This window comes from Capricornis sumatraensis, chromosome 22, assembly GCF_032405125.1.
Source record: "Capricornis sumatraensis isolate serow.1 chromosome 22, serow.2, whole genome shotgun sequence".
Classification (NCBI taxonomy): domain Eukaryota; kingdom Metazoa; phylum Chordata; class Mammalia; order Artiodactyla; family Bovidae; genus Capricornis; species Capricornis sumatraensis.
In genome coordinates, this window is record NC_091090.1 from 46567807 (window position 1) to 46581005 (window position 13199).

General features: G+C 49.4%; 1 protein-coding gene across 1 annotated transcript in view; it reads left to right on the plus strand.

Annotated features, from left to right (window-relative positions):
• GFOD1 (Gfo/Idh/MocA-like oxidoreductase domain containing 1) overlaps positions 1–11363 on the plus strand; it is a 94880-nt gene extending 83517 nt beyond the window's left edge. The window contains exon 2 of the mRNA XM_068961059.1: positions 10444–11363. Within this exon, the coding sequence (XP_068817160.1) occupies positions 10444–11363 (920 nt within the window). The remainder of the gene's footprint in view (positions 1–10443) is intronic.
• The last annotated feature ends 1836 nt before the right edge of the window (positions 11364–13199 follow it).

A 13199-nucleotide genomic window follows, 5' to 3' on the forward strand; every position in this document is an offset into this window, starting at 1 on the left:
TGGTCTCTTTACATGAATCGGGTGGCCCAGTAGTTGAGCCCTCTGCCCTTTGCCCGCCACTAACTGCAGAATGGGACTGCTTCTATGGTGAAAGTGAGGCTTAGGTAACTGGCTGTGTTCCCTGGATCCAGAAGGTGCCTCTGACTCCTGGCTTGTCCACATGTGTGGTGGTGGTGGTGGTACAGGCCACCCCCCAAGATAATAACCACTGACGTGCGGTACGTGTCATTTGGCTCTTTGGGACCAACACAGCAGGACCTACGGTCCTGGCTGTTTCCCTTTGTCCCCAAGTCCTGACCATTGCAGCCACTGCATCCAGCCCCAGACCTCTGTCCCCCCAGGGACCCTCTTACCACCTCCCTGCCTCCCTCACATGGGTGTCTGCACGTGCCACCTCTAGGCAGGGAGGTTGGGAAACTTGCCTCTAGCCTAGAAGGTCTCAGGCTCCCGCCTACCTACCTGCTGTTTCTAAACCTCTCCTCTTGGTCCCCTTGGGCTAGAAGTGGTGAGCTTTTCTTTTCTCCTCTGGGGATGTCCAGGCTGAAAGGAGCTAGAAGGAGCTGGCTAGAAACTTCCTGAGGTTATCTCCTCAACCTGTATTAGCCAGAGTGTTGGTGTACACGTGCGTGCTCAGTCCCTTGATCATGTCTGACTCTTTATGACCCCGTGGACTGTAGCCCACCAGGATCCTCTGTTCATGGGATTTTCCAGGCAAGAATACTGGAGTGCATTGCCATTTCCTTCTCCAAGGGATCTTCCCAACCTAGGGACTGAACCCCCATCTCCAGAGTCTCCTGCATTCGCAGGTGGATTTTTTTACCACTGCACCACCTGGGAAGAGATGTGTGCAACTGACCAATGAAAGTGAAAGTCGCTCAGTCATGTGTGACCCTTTGCGACCCCATGGACTATACAGTCCATGGAATTCTCCAGGCCAGAATACTGGAGTGGATAGCTGTTCCCTTCTCCAGGGGATCTTCCCGACCCAGGAGTCAAACAGGGGCCTTCTGCATTGCAGGCAGATTCTTCACCAGCTGAGCTACCAGGGACTAATAAGGAAACCCCAAATTAGAAGTGTGTCAGGAGCGCTCTCCCTGTTGTGGGTATTATAGGAGCTATAATTAGAATATACCATTGTATGTGAAACCATCTGAGAAAATCTAACCCCTGACAGGGGTTCCTGTGCAAGAGGAAGACTGACGACAAGCCAGAGTAGTGGGGGAAAAGTCCGTAAGAGGTTGGTGGCATGTGGGCTGGGCTGCAAGGGCAGGTTATATACAGAACAGCACTTAAACATCTAATTCAGTTCAGTATCAAGTCCCATCCTTATTAACCCCCACTGACCTCCTTTCCTTAGCTTCCCCCAACTCTTTCAGAGCCCACTGACAGCATCCTTGACAAAAGGAGCTGAAGACACACAACCCTGACCCCTTTCCCTCTCAGGTGTGAAATTAGAAGTTGCTGTGGGAGACTCGTCATCCGGCTGGGCATTGGGCGTCCTCGGCAGCCCTACCACCGTTTCCCAGTTTCTGGTGCTCACCGTGGCCAGTTGCACCACCTCCTGGGAGCCCCCTCTGTGGTGCCCTGGGCATTGCCCCTCTGTGACAGGCACGTGGGGCCAGCTGGCCAGGATGGAACACATGTCTGGGATCAGATCCTAGCTGTCCTTACCACTGAGTTGCGGTGCCGCAGGCAAGTAGCTTCCGCTTGCAGAAGCTCGGTTTCTGCGTCCGTGAGGTGGGGACAGTGTTCGTTTCTGCCTCATGGGGTTGTGTCCATGAAAAAAAGGGAAGGGTGTGTAAAATACACAGCCTCTGCTGGCACAGAGCCAGTGTTCTGTGAAAGGTGGTGGCTGCTATTTTAAATTCTGTCGGGAGTATTGAGAACGTGTCAGATTAGGGCTGTGAGTTGGGAAGTCGTTTGTCAGGAACTGTCATGGGGATTGAAGACGAAAGATTTAACCTCTCCAAGGGGGTTCTGCTCCCAGTTTATACAGAGGACGGCCTAGAGGGCAGAGTGGGGTTTAGATAGGTCATTTCTGCTGATGTGCATTCTCAGCGAAAAGAAAACGTGTGTGTGTGTGTGTGTGGTGTGTGTGTGGGTGTGTGTCTGTGTGTGTCTGTGTGTCTGTGTGTGTTGGGGAAGGAGATATGGCCGTAGGATGGGAATAAGGAAGGAAGGGACTGAGCTGGACTAAGTGGAGTGTCGCAGTCAGAGGGTGAACCTGACCAAAGGCCCCGTGTCTCTGGGTACAGGAAGGTAGGATTTCAAGTAGCCCTGTCTGTTCAAATACCTAGTTCTGTTGAAACCAGAGATTTATCTTGGTCTTTAAAAACTTTTTTCGTCACTCTAAACGTTAGCTCTGCTTGATTTCCTTTGAATTAGAGACCCTTTTAAGACTCCACTGACCCTCTTATTCAGAAAATTTAATCTCAGGATACACACAATTTTTTGTAAGTAGTCCAATTTTTGTGGTTTCTCAGACCCAGGTTAAACATACTTTAACAGTGCAAATCTTGTTTAATTCAAATTGCATCTCAAAAGAATTTTTTTAAAAAAACACTGTTATTTTAGACCATTTTCTAAATGAGACCTGAAGCTGCTGAACAAACAGGTGAACTCTTACATATGCTTCAGAACCCTGCCCAAATGTCACCTCTCCAGCAGAGCTTTGTGTCATATCCAAGTCAGTTGGGCAGCCCCTCCTTCTGCTGTCACTGTCCATCCCTCTATTAGACCCTATAATCTATTAGATCCCATAATCACTCATTTCCTGGTTGGTTTCTTCTACTAAACTGTGAGCTCCTTTTCATCTTTTTCACTCTTTTTCTGTGTGTGCCTAACACAGAAATATTGAAGGAATGGAATGTAAAGGAAGAGAATGAGTTCCCCACTGGAAATGCAGGGAAAGTCCTCTCTTATCTTGTGTAAAGGGGAGAGAGAACTAGGAAGCCGTATCCTATGGGACTTCTTGTGGGGGCTCTGCCAGCCTGTAGGACCAGCATCCACTCTGGCTTTCAGAAGATTAGGGGCTGTCAACAGAAGTGGAATCACCAGGAAGAACTGGTGGGAAAGGAGCACTGGCCTCAAAGATGAGATAAGATAAGGGAGTGTGTGATTGGAAATGTGCTGGGAGAGAGGGATGTTTTGAAGTTCCAGGCTGATTGTGCTAAAGAAGGGCTCCAAGTGGCCGGATGGCAGCGATTCTCTGGGCATCCTGGGATAACCTACCCGATCCAGGGCAAGAGAGCACAGCTGCTCTGTGGATAGAAGAAAGCATGTGTCTTTCCCCAGAAGTGTCAATGGGGAACCCCTTACCCTACTCCTGGGGGCAGTTTCCCTGGGATGGAGTATCAGCTCCCATAAAAACTCTGGTCTCTGGAAAGAGAGACAGGTGAGTTCTCAGCCATAGTGTGGAGACCCTGGGCTTGGAGGGCGTGATGGCGCAGCTGCCCGAATTCTACTTTAGGGTCCTTTGGTTGGAAACTCCTTCCCTGTGGCACTGAGTCTTCCCAGGGTGTGGATGTTTAGGATCGGTTACGCAGCACACATGGGGGCTTCCCAGGTGGCACTAGTGGTAAAGAATCCACCTTTGGATTCCATGCAAGGCAGGGGACTCAGGAGACTTGGGTTCGGTCCCTGATTCTGGAAGATCCCTTGGAGGAAGGCACAGCAACCCACTCCAGTATTCTTGTCTGGAGAATCCATGGATAGGGGAGACTGGCTGGTTATAGTCCATAGGGTTGCAAAGAGTCGGCATGACTGAAGCGACTTAGCACACACGCACACACTCAGAAGAAAAACTCTGTCTCCCCACGAAGGACTTCAGGATGGCGGTAAAACACCCTCAGTGATTTCATGTAAAAGCTCCTAACAAAGAGCAGTCGTACTGCCTTGCACATGGTACCTTCACCTTCCAGAAATTTACCATCATCTCATTTTCTCCTCAGCTTTAGCTCCGTGACTTGGGTGAGAAGGCATTAATCTTACCACCTTAAGCACTGGGAGCTCTTGCTTTATTTGCTGACAAGGGGACCTTGAACTTGATAAAGTAAGTTGGTTCCAATCCAAAGGCTTCCAAAAGACCCAACTTAAGTTCTTTGTCATCATGCAAAGGGGCAGATGGTCTTCGTGGAGGTGGGTTAGGAAGACTTCCCCACAACATCCGGGCCAGTTGCTGCGTATCTTCCGCCACCCACCAGAGTCACGTTGTACCCCCTGACAAATGCAGCAAGGTTCTTAGACAGCTGCTTTTGGTGTCGCCACAGGGCCCTGTGTGGAGCGGGCTGAGCATGGGGCCCTGGTGTTGCCGGAGGGAACAGCAGGGTGACCTCCGACTGCCACGGTCACGAGTGTCAAGAAAGCTCCCGCTGTTCCTCTACATCACTTTGAGCACAAATGTTGTTCAGTCGTGTCCGACTCTCTGCGACCTCATGGACTGCAGCACACCGGGCTTCCCTGTCCTTCACATCTCCTGGAGCTTGCTCAAACTCATGTCCATCGAGTCAGTGATGCCATCCAACCATCTCATCCTCTCCCATCCCCTTCTCTTCCCTTTAATCTTGGCCAGCATCAAGGCCTTTTCCAATGAGTTGGCTCTTCTCATCAGGTGGCCAAAATATTGGAGCTTCAGCTTCAGCATCAGTCTTTCCAGTGAGTATTCAGGGTTGAAACTCTTCCGCTGCTCAGCAAATGTCTGGGCTTTGGCCAAGTACACAGTGGTTTTCCCTGGGCACTCGGGATTGCCCCCAGTCCATTTCACGCCGCCTGTTGATTCGGAGTGGAATCGGGTCCATGTGTCTCAAGTCCCTTTGTTTGATTCTCTGGTGCATGATTTTTTTTTTTTTTATGTTTGTTTTTGTTGTGGTAAAGCTCAATATAAAACATTTTAACCATATTTAACTGTACAGTTCAGTGGTGCTAAGTACATTCACATTATTGCGCAACTCTCCTCATTATTCTCTCTCAAGTTTTCCACTTTCCTAAACCGAAACTCTGTCTCCAGTAAACACGGAGTCTTCGTTCCCTCTCCCCACCCCCGGGCCTCTGTCTGCTGCGTGATGTTTTCTAAGATTGTTTGAGGCCCTAAAGTTTTGGATGTTTTGCTTTAGAAGGACACATCTCGCCACCAGACAATAGGAACCCCAAACCTAAAGGAAGTGTGTGTGTGGTGCTCTGAGAGACGTGTGGATGCAGGGCTGTGGGGTTTACAAAGCGGAGCCCAGGCGGGTGATCTTCCCCTGTTAGGAGTCAGCCACGGCTGCCTTGGTGGCGGGCAGCCTTTGAGGGCAGGCAGCCCTATGCCTCTTCCTGACCTCCTCAGTTCCTGTCTCCCTGGGAGAATCTACTTACTTTCACAGCAAAGGAAGGTCAGAGCCTCGGGCTTAGGGAGGTGCCTCTACTTATTGTTTCCTTTCTAACACAAAATGGGGAAGGCTTTTCTCTCAAGAGCCCACCCCAGCACTTTCCCTGGGAGTGGCAAGAAAGGAGAGGTGCTAAGTCATGAAAATCAGGAAGGCACCAGGGACCTACGGTATTTCCGGAGAACCAGACCCAAAGCCCAGGCTGACAAAGGTGATTTGGAGGGCAGGGACCTGTCTGCTTTCTTTGGGAAAAACCCCTACACACAGTCAGTGGCATCTGACACACCAGACTGTGGGCCCTGCCACCCCTCTGCATAGATAACAAGGCTCCCTTCACATGGCACATGATTCTGGGGGTGAGAGGAACGCTCTGCGCCACATGGATGCACACGCAGTACACACACACACGTGCGTACACACACGTGTACACACATGTGTGCGCACACACACACACAAAGTATCTGATGACTGCAAGTCCACGGTTAGAGTGGTATTCCTTCAGCCTATGTCCTCGATTCTTGTTAAACTGCTAAGGACATTGGAGTTTCAGGTTCTGGGCATTTTGGAAGGGCAGACTTTGATGGGGAAGAAAAGAAGGCCAAGAAAACCTAAGGACTTTGAGGGCAGGGTCCAAGAAGTAGGGTTGAGGAAAGATTGTGTAAAAGAGAGAAAATAAACTGTGCTTTAAAGATATGTGAGGGGTCTGCTAGCTCTGAGTTAGGGGTTCCCTTGAAGTTGGAAGCAATATCTTATTTTTTTAACAATACATTAATCCAGAAAAGAGGGGATATATGTATACGTATAGCTGATGCACTTTGTACAATAGAAACTAACAATACTGTAAAGCAACTATAGTCCAATAAAAAGAACCCAGTACGTTATAAGGGTTTCCGTAGGGCTTCCTGGGTAGCTTAGCTGGTGAAGAATCCGCCTGCAATGCAGCTTCAATCCCTGGGTCAGGAAGATTCCCTGGAGAAGGGACTAGGCTACCCACTCCAGTATTCTTGGGCTTCTCTGGTGGCTCAGATGGTAAAGAATCCACCTGCAATGCAGGAGATCTGGGTTCAGTCCCTGGGTCGGAAAGATCCCCTGGAGGAGAGCGTGGTAACCCACTCCAATGTTCTTGCCTGGAGAATCCCATGGGCAAAAGAGCCTGGTGGGCTACAGTCCATGGGGTCGCAAAGAGTTAGAGACGGCTAAGTGACTAAGCATAGCACAGGAGTTATCTTATAACTTACGGTGGAGATACCTATCCTGCAGAACCCTAGGGGGCCATCCATGAGCTAGGGATATGGGTACAGTTTTGTGAATTGATCTTATTGAGAGAGTACATAGCCATCACCAGAATCATGAAGTCTTGGGAAAATGGATGGGAAGACCTGGCAGTGGAGCCTGAGCCTCAGCAGCATCACAGGTTCAGGGTTGGTGGGGCTTCTCCCAGCTCCCTGGGTACAACGAGGGCAGGTCCGAGAGCTCTGGGACCTTGGCTTTGAAGGGCCCTTCTGCCATCACATGAAGTCTTTATGACTCCTTTGTCCCTAAAAAAAACCCCAAAAATACAAACTTAGAAAATGGTAGTGAAGAAAATAAAGATCAGTCTTGATTGTATTAATTAATTAACCACTGTAAACATTTTGATGTATTCTTTTTTTTCTTGTCCTTTTAAGAGAGAGTTGAGATCATAGTATGTCTATGAATAGAGCCCTTTCACTTAACATGACCTCATAATCATTTTGCTTGTCACTAAAAGTCTTTATGAGCATCACTTTCAATGGTTGCACAATCTTCCATTATGCAGCTGTATTACAGCCTACTTATACATTCTTCTATCGTTGGGCACTTGCATGGTTGTTAGCTTTTCACTTTAATAAATAATACAGTGAGAGGCATCTTTGGGCAAGAAGCTGTGATCGCATTTTAGAAGATTTCTTTACAACAGATTCCTAGAAGTCTCTTCTGATTTTTGAAGATACAGCATTGTGTGTCAAGACGTTGCCAAGACCCATCTGTAAAGTGTGGACATTGAGAAGAACAGTAGGCAGAGACATGGGGCCAGACAGCAACGCTCACTGGTTTCCAGCACACACATGCATGCCGCTAAAGTGCTGTGGGCATCGTGGAGACCTAAGAAATTAGAATGCCCAACCTTGTTCCTTGAGGAAGCTGCTGTCTCTTGTGGGACCACAATATACTTAAACAGTGCAAAGGAAGAGATGCCTATATCTCAGAATCTTGGGAAACCCATGCATGCATTTTTCTGGAAAGGGAGTCAATAGCTTTCATCAGTATCTTTTCATCTACAAAGCTTCAAAGAATTACCCATGAGTTGATTGCTTCGGGTATGTGGAGGGGAGTGGATTATTTTTCTCAATTTGTGTTTTCTTTTACTATTTTATCTTATAGTTCTTATAGTAGAAAAATCAGGTAAACTTCTTTTTTCATGTGTCATTAATATGACCAGTAGCTGAGAAGATGGCCATCAGGGATCCTGGTTTTGAAGACCATGAGGTAGGGTATAGGAGCGGCCACAGCCTGTACCCAGCAGGTGTGAGGCAGATTTGGGCAACATTGTGTCACCTGTACCTGTGGTGGCCTACTAATCTGTTTACATAGAAATCTGCTCCCGCCAGCAGGAGTCCAGTGCCGATAGGATCATATTATCAGAACACGATGTCACACAAGTGCACAGGACTTTTGGTAACACAACCCAGTGTTTCCTTATCCCTCTGCTGGAGCCTCAGTCTTCACCTGGTTGCTCAGAGTTCAAGAAGCTTCTTGCTGCTCATTCACAGTCATCAGGAAAGCCAGCCCAACTCTGCTAATGTAGAGGAGGCCAAGAGATGGGGTTGGTGTGTGGGCTCCATGCCTTTCACTTGGGGCCAGAATTTGATGTACACTTGGAAACTGACAGCCACCGATTGTATTTATTTTCTCCAATCTGTGCTGGGCACTTCCATTGCTCCACTTGCTCTTCCAGTGGGAAAATGAGAGCCCCATGTGCCTATAGCCTTGCCCAGGCATTTCCACTGGACAGACATGCACAGTCATAGGTCTTCCACAGGACCCTCTTAGCTCAGATGGAGGGCAGTGTTCATGGATTTTGTCAAGTCAGATTCCTGTGGTCAAGACAACTGGGATGGGTGTGGGTCTCATTGCGCCATCTCCCTTGTGGCCTGTCCCTTGTCTGTGGCTGGCGTGCTCCATAGTGGGGGTCTAGGTGCAGAACATGACTGCACAGCAGAGACCTCATAGGAGGCAAGGTGCCTTGTTTCAGAAGCTCCCCAATCTGGCTTGCTAACAAATCTGTATAATTTTTTAAATTATTACTTTATTTTTTTAAGTCCCTGATGACTGTTTCTCCAGGTTCAGCTGAATTTTTCTTCCCTGACCTTTGACTTTCTCTTGGAGTAAATTCTCTTCTCCCTTCACTCTCCTAGCCTTTGATCCTTTGTCTTCTCTTGATCCAGAACAGCTTAGTTTCCTAAAGGGCATCATCTCCCTGGAACTCACATACCCAGTATAGTCATGGTGCATGCGTGCTAAGTCACTATAAGCATAATTCTTAGTCTCAACTCCATTGCCAGAGGTGCCAACACCCCCAGTCTCCCTGCAACCAGACAAGATGAGGGCTGAGTCACCACCACCCATGTCTCAGATAGAAGGAATATCCGCTCTTCCCATAAGGAACTGGAAAACATTAAACAAACACATCTGTGACGGCTGCCAGCCCTAACCCATAATGCAAAATAAATAAGAAAACACACAAAACATAATCCTTTGTTGGTGGTTGTAGGAGAGACAGGTAAAAACTTAGACTTTTGAAGTATGCTATTAAGAAATTTTTCCTCATACTTTATCAGACTCACATTGGCCATGATTTCATCTTTATTCCAGTTCTGTCCAGATAAAGATACTATTTGCTACACATATTTTTAATAAAAATTATATTTTACAAATAAAAATATATAACACATTTCACATATAAATTTTGACAAAATATATTTTATATGTAAAACCCATATTGTGTACTTTAATAGAACATTTTATATTTAAATATTTTAATTTTACAAATAAAACTATATATGAAATGTTACAGATTAATATAAATAAAATATTAAGTGAAACACCTGGTATTGGCAAATATTTAAAAATATTTGTAAAGTATAGGCTAGTTAAATGTATGAAAATAAATCTTAATATTTAAATCACTGTGACAGTTTAATACTAAAGTAATTTGACTTTAATATTTAAAGTAATGCTGAAATATATAGCATGTTATTTTTATATAAATAAAAGGTATGAGAAGATGTTTTAAAATTGTAATAAGAGTAGTTAGTCATACAGGGAGGTCAACCCCAGTGCTCTCTGTCAACCTAGGGGGGTGGGATGGGGTGGGAGGTGGGGGGGAGGTTCAAGAAGGAGGGGGCATATATATACGTATGGCTGATTCATGTTGATGTTTGGCAGAAACCAACACAACTGTTGTAAAGCAATTCTCCGCCAATTAAAAATAATAAAAATTTAAAAGATAAATAAAACTTTTAAAAAGGATAATAGTAGCTCAGCTGGTAAAGAATCTGCCTGCAATGCAGGAGACCCCAGTTGGATTCCTGGGAGGGGAAGATCCCCTAGAGAAGGGATAGGCTACCCACTTCAGTGTTCTTGGGCTTCCCTGGTGGCCCAGACGGTAAAGAATCCGCCTGCAGTGCGGGAGACCTGGGCCCGATCCCTGGGTCAGGAAGATTCCCTTGGAGGAGAGCATGGCAACCCACTCCAGTATATTTGCCTGGAGAATGCCATGGACTGAGGAGCCTGGCAGGCTACAGTCCATGGGGTCGCAAAGAGTCAGACACGACTGAGCGACTAAGTGCGCGCGTGTACACACACACAGACACACACAGACCCAGGCAAGAGTACTGGAGTGGGTTGCCATTGCCTTCTCCAGACACACAATAGCAACTACCAAAAAAGAGTAGTCCCATTTGCTTCCTGGTTCATGAGCGGGGACCAGGGGGCCACAGCGCCCCTGTCTGCCGCTCGGCGCCAGCGTCCTGATGTGCTGTTTGTGCTCCGCCCACAGGCATCGGCAAGAACGTCATCTGCGACCGCGCGGCCACACCGCTAGACGCCTTCCGCATGATGTCGGCCGCCCACTACTACCCGAAGCTCATGAGCGTCATGGGCAACGTGCTGCGCTTCCTGCCGGCCTTCGTGCGCATGAAGCAGCTCATCGAGGAGGGCTATGTGGGCGAGCTGCTGGTGTGCGAGGTGCAGGTGCACGGCGGCAGCCTGCTGGGCAAGAAGTACAACTGGAGCTGCGACGATCTGATGGGCGGCGGCGGGCTGCACTCGGTGGGCACCTACATCATCGACCTGCTGACCTTCCTCACCGGCCAGAAGGCCGTCAAGGCCCACGGGCTGCTCAAGACCTTCGTGAAGCAGACCGACCACATCAAGGGCATCCGTCAGATCACCAGCGACGACTTCTGCACCTTCCAGATGGTGCTGGAGGGCGGGGTGTGCTGTGCCGTCACCCTCAACTTCAACGTGCCCGGCGAGTTCAAGCAGGACGTGACCGTGGTGGGCTCGGCCGGGCGCCTCCTGGCCGTGGGCACGGACCTGTACGGCCAGCGCAACAGCGCCCCGGAGCAGGAGCTGCTGGTGCAGGACGCCACGCCGGTCAGCAACTCCCTGCTGCCCGAGAAGGCCTTCAGCGACATCCCCTCGCCCTACCTGCGCGGCACCATCAGGATGATGCAGGCGGTGCGCCAGGCCTTCCAGGACCAGGACGATCGGCGCACGTGGGACGGCCGGCCGCTCACCATGGCTGCCACCTTCGACGACTGCCTGTACGCCCTGTGCGTGGTGGACACCATCAAGCGGTCCAGCCAGACGGGCGAGTGGCAGAACATCGCGGTGATGACCGAGGAGCCCGAGCTGAGCCCCGCCTACCTGATCAGCGAGGCCATGCGCCGCAGCAGGATGTCCCTGTACTGCTAGCCCGGACTGGGGGGACCCGGACTGGGGACCCGGCGTGACCCAGGCCTCCAGCCAGAGGATGGGGGTGGGGGACACTGGGGGGCGGGGTGGGGGGAAGGGAGAGGTGGCCTCGAGGAGTCTGGGGGCCGGGAAGCGGAAAGGGGCAGTGTGTGGGAATGGGGTCTGGGAGGCCGAGCCCCTACCCGGATGAGGGGCCCCAATCAAGAATGAGTTGGGAGGCTGCTTCTCCCTGCCCTTCAACTGTGAGCAGCCAGGAGGGATGGCTGGCCTCTGCACTACATCCACCGCGCCCCCAGCTCCCCCCCACCCCTAACCCCGTCTTGGCCTCCTTTGCAAGCCAGATGCCCCTTTGCAGTCAGGGCCCCTGAATCCAACAGGCGAGCTCAGCGGGCAGGAGAAGGTGCAGCGTTTGGTGGCCACACCAGCCCCTTGGTCTGGGGAGAGGCAGGATCAGTGGCTAAAGAGAAAGTTCAGATTCCAGGAAGCCACTTACAGGGTCTGCGGGGAGATAAAGTACTTGTAGCAAAGTATACAGCTTTCTTGAAGGTTGGGCCCCCCGAAGCTGAAGGGAGGAGGTGTCTTCCTAATTAATTTATTGCCCTTTTCCTGGCCTGAGGCCAGGTCAAGGAGTGCCAAGGAGGGCCAGCCGAGAATCGTGCCCCCTGGAGCCAAAAGGTGAGGGCAAGGGCCCCGAAATAGACAAGGCAGAGAAGAAAATTTCCCTTTGGATGTGTCAGGATTAAAAGCCCACAAGGAGCCACCTTGTAACTATTTCCAGTGCAGTATAGACATGGTCCTTTCAGAGGACCGAGGAGACAGCCAGATGGACCCAGGACCACAAGCTCCTGGGCTGTTGTCCAGGCCCCGGGGCAGCTGTGAGCCCCAGGTTTGCAGGGACAAGTCCTCAGCAGAAGGGAAAGTGAGCCAGCCCTGCGCCCATCTCTCCTGGCAAGCTGGGGAAGGGCTCCTAGGAGAGTCCCCCACTTTGTGGATTTTAAAAGGGACACCTTCAGGTTCACACAGATATAATCGTCTTCCCTTTGGGGGAGAAAAATGTCAAGGCTCTTTTCCTTAGTTTGGACCTTTGTTCTTATGCATCAAAAAAGTGAAAACTTTTGACTAGGTATTAAAACAAAAGGACAGCAAGGAACATTATCTTCAGTATTTCTAAATGGGGTTTTAGAACCCTCTGAGGTGTATAGTTTGCTTAGGCTTGAGAAAGCTAATATAGGAAAAAACATCTTCTCCCTCCCCTGGCCTCCTATCCCTCTTATCTTAACGCCCTCTGCTTATTGAGCTTTTACTGGAGATGGCAAACTGCAGGCTTGGAGCAGGCGGTGCCAGAGGGAACGGCCAGAGACAGACAGACAGACACACACGTTTATAAATGCTCTCTACCAGCTTGTCACTAAAATCCCTCTTGGGAATTCAGACCTGGTCTTGAAAGAAAGCTGAAGTCAAATACATTTTGAAAATGAGGCCTTATCCTATTGTTTCCTTTTCTTAATTCTTCACCACACATGGGATGTTTGTTGAGGTTGGCTGTTGAGAGGGTTACTTGTAAGTCTGCGGAGTCTGTTCACAGTCACAGAAACCCAGCTGTTGTCTTTGGCACACAAGTAACATTTGGAGTCTTTTCAGATGGCCCGCAGTGGAACTGGAAGGGAATTTAAGGGGCTGAGAGTGCACCCCAGGCTCTGAGCAGGCAAAGTCTCAAAACGAACTAACTGTCCGATCAGTTGCTCCTCCATCCTTGTACGCTGTGCATCCCAGGCTGACCCTGGGTGCGGCGGTGCCATGTCCAAACACCCCTGGAATGTTGGTATTTTCTAGCAC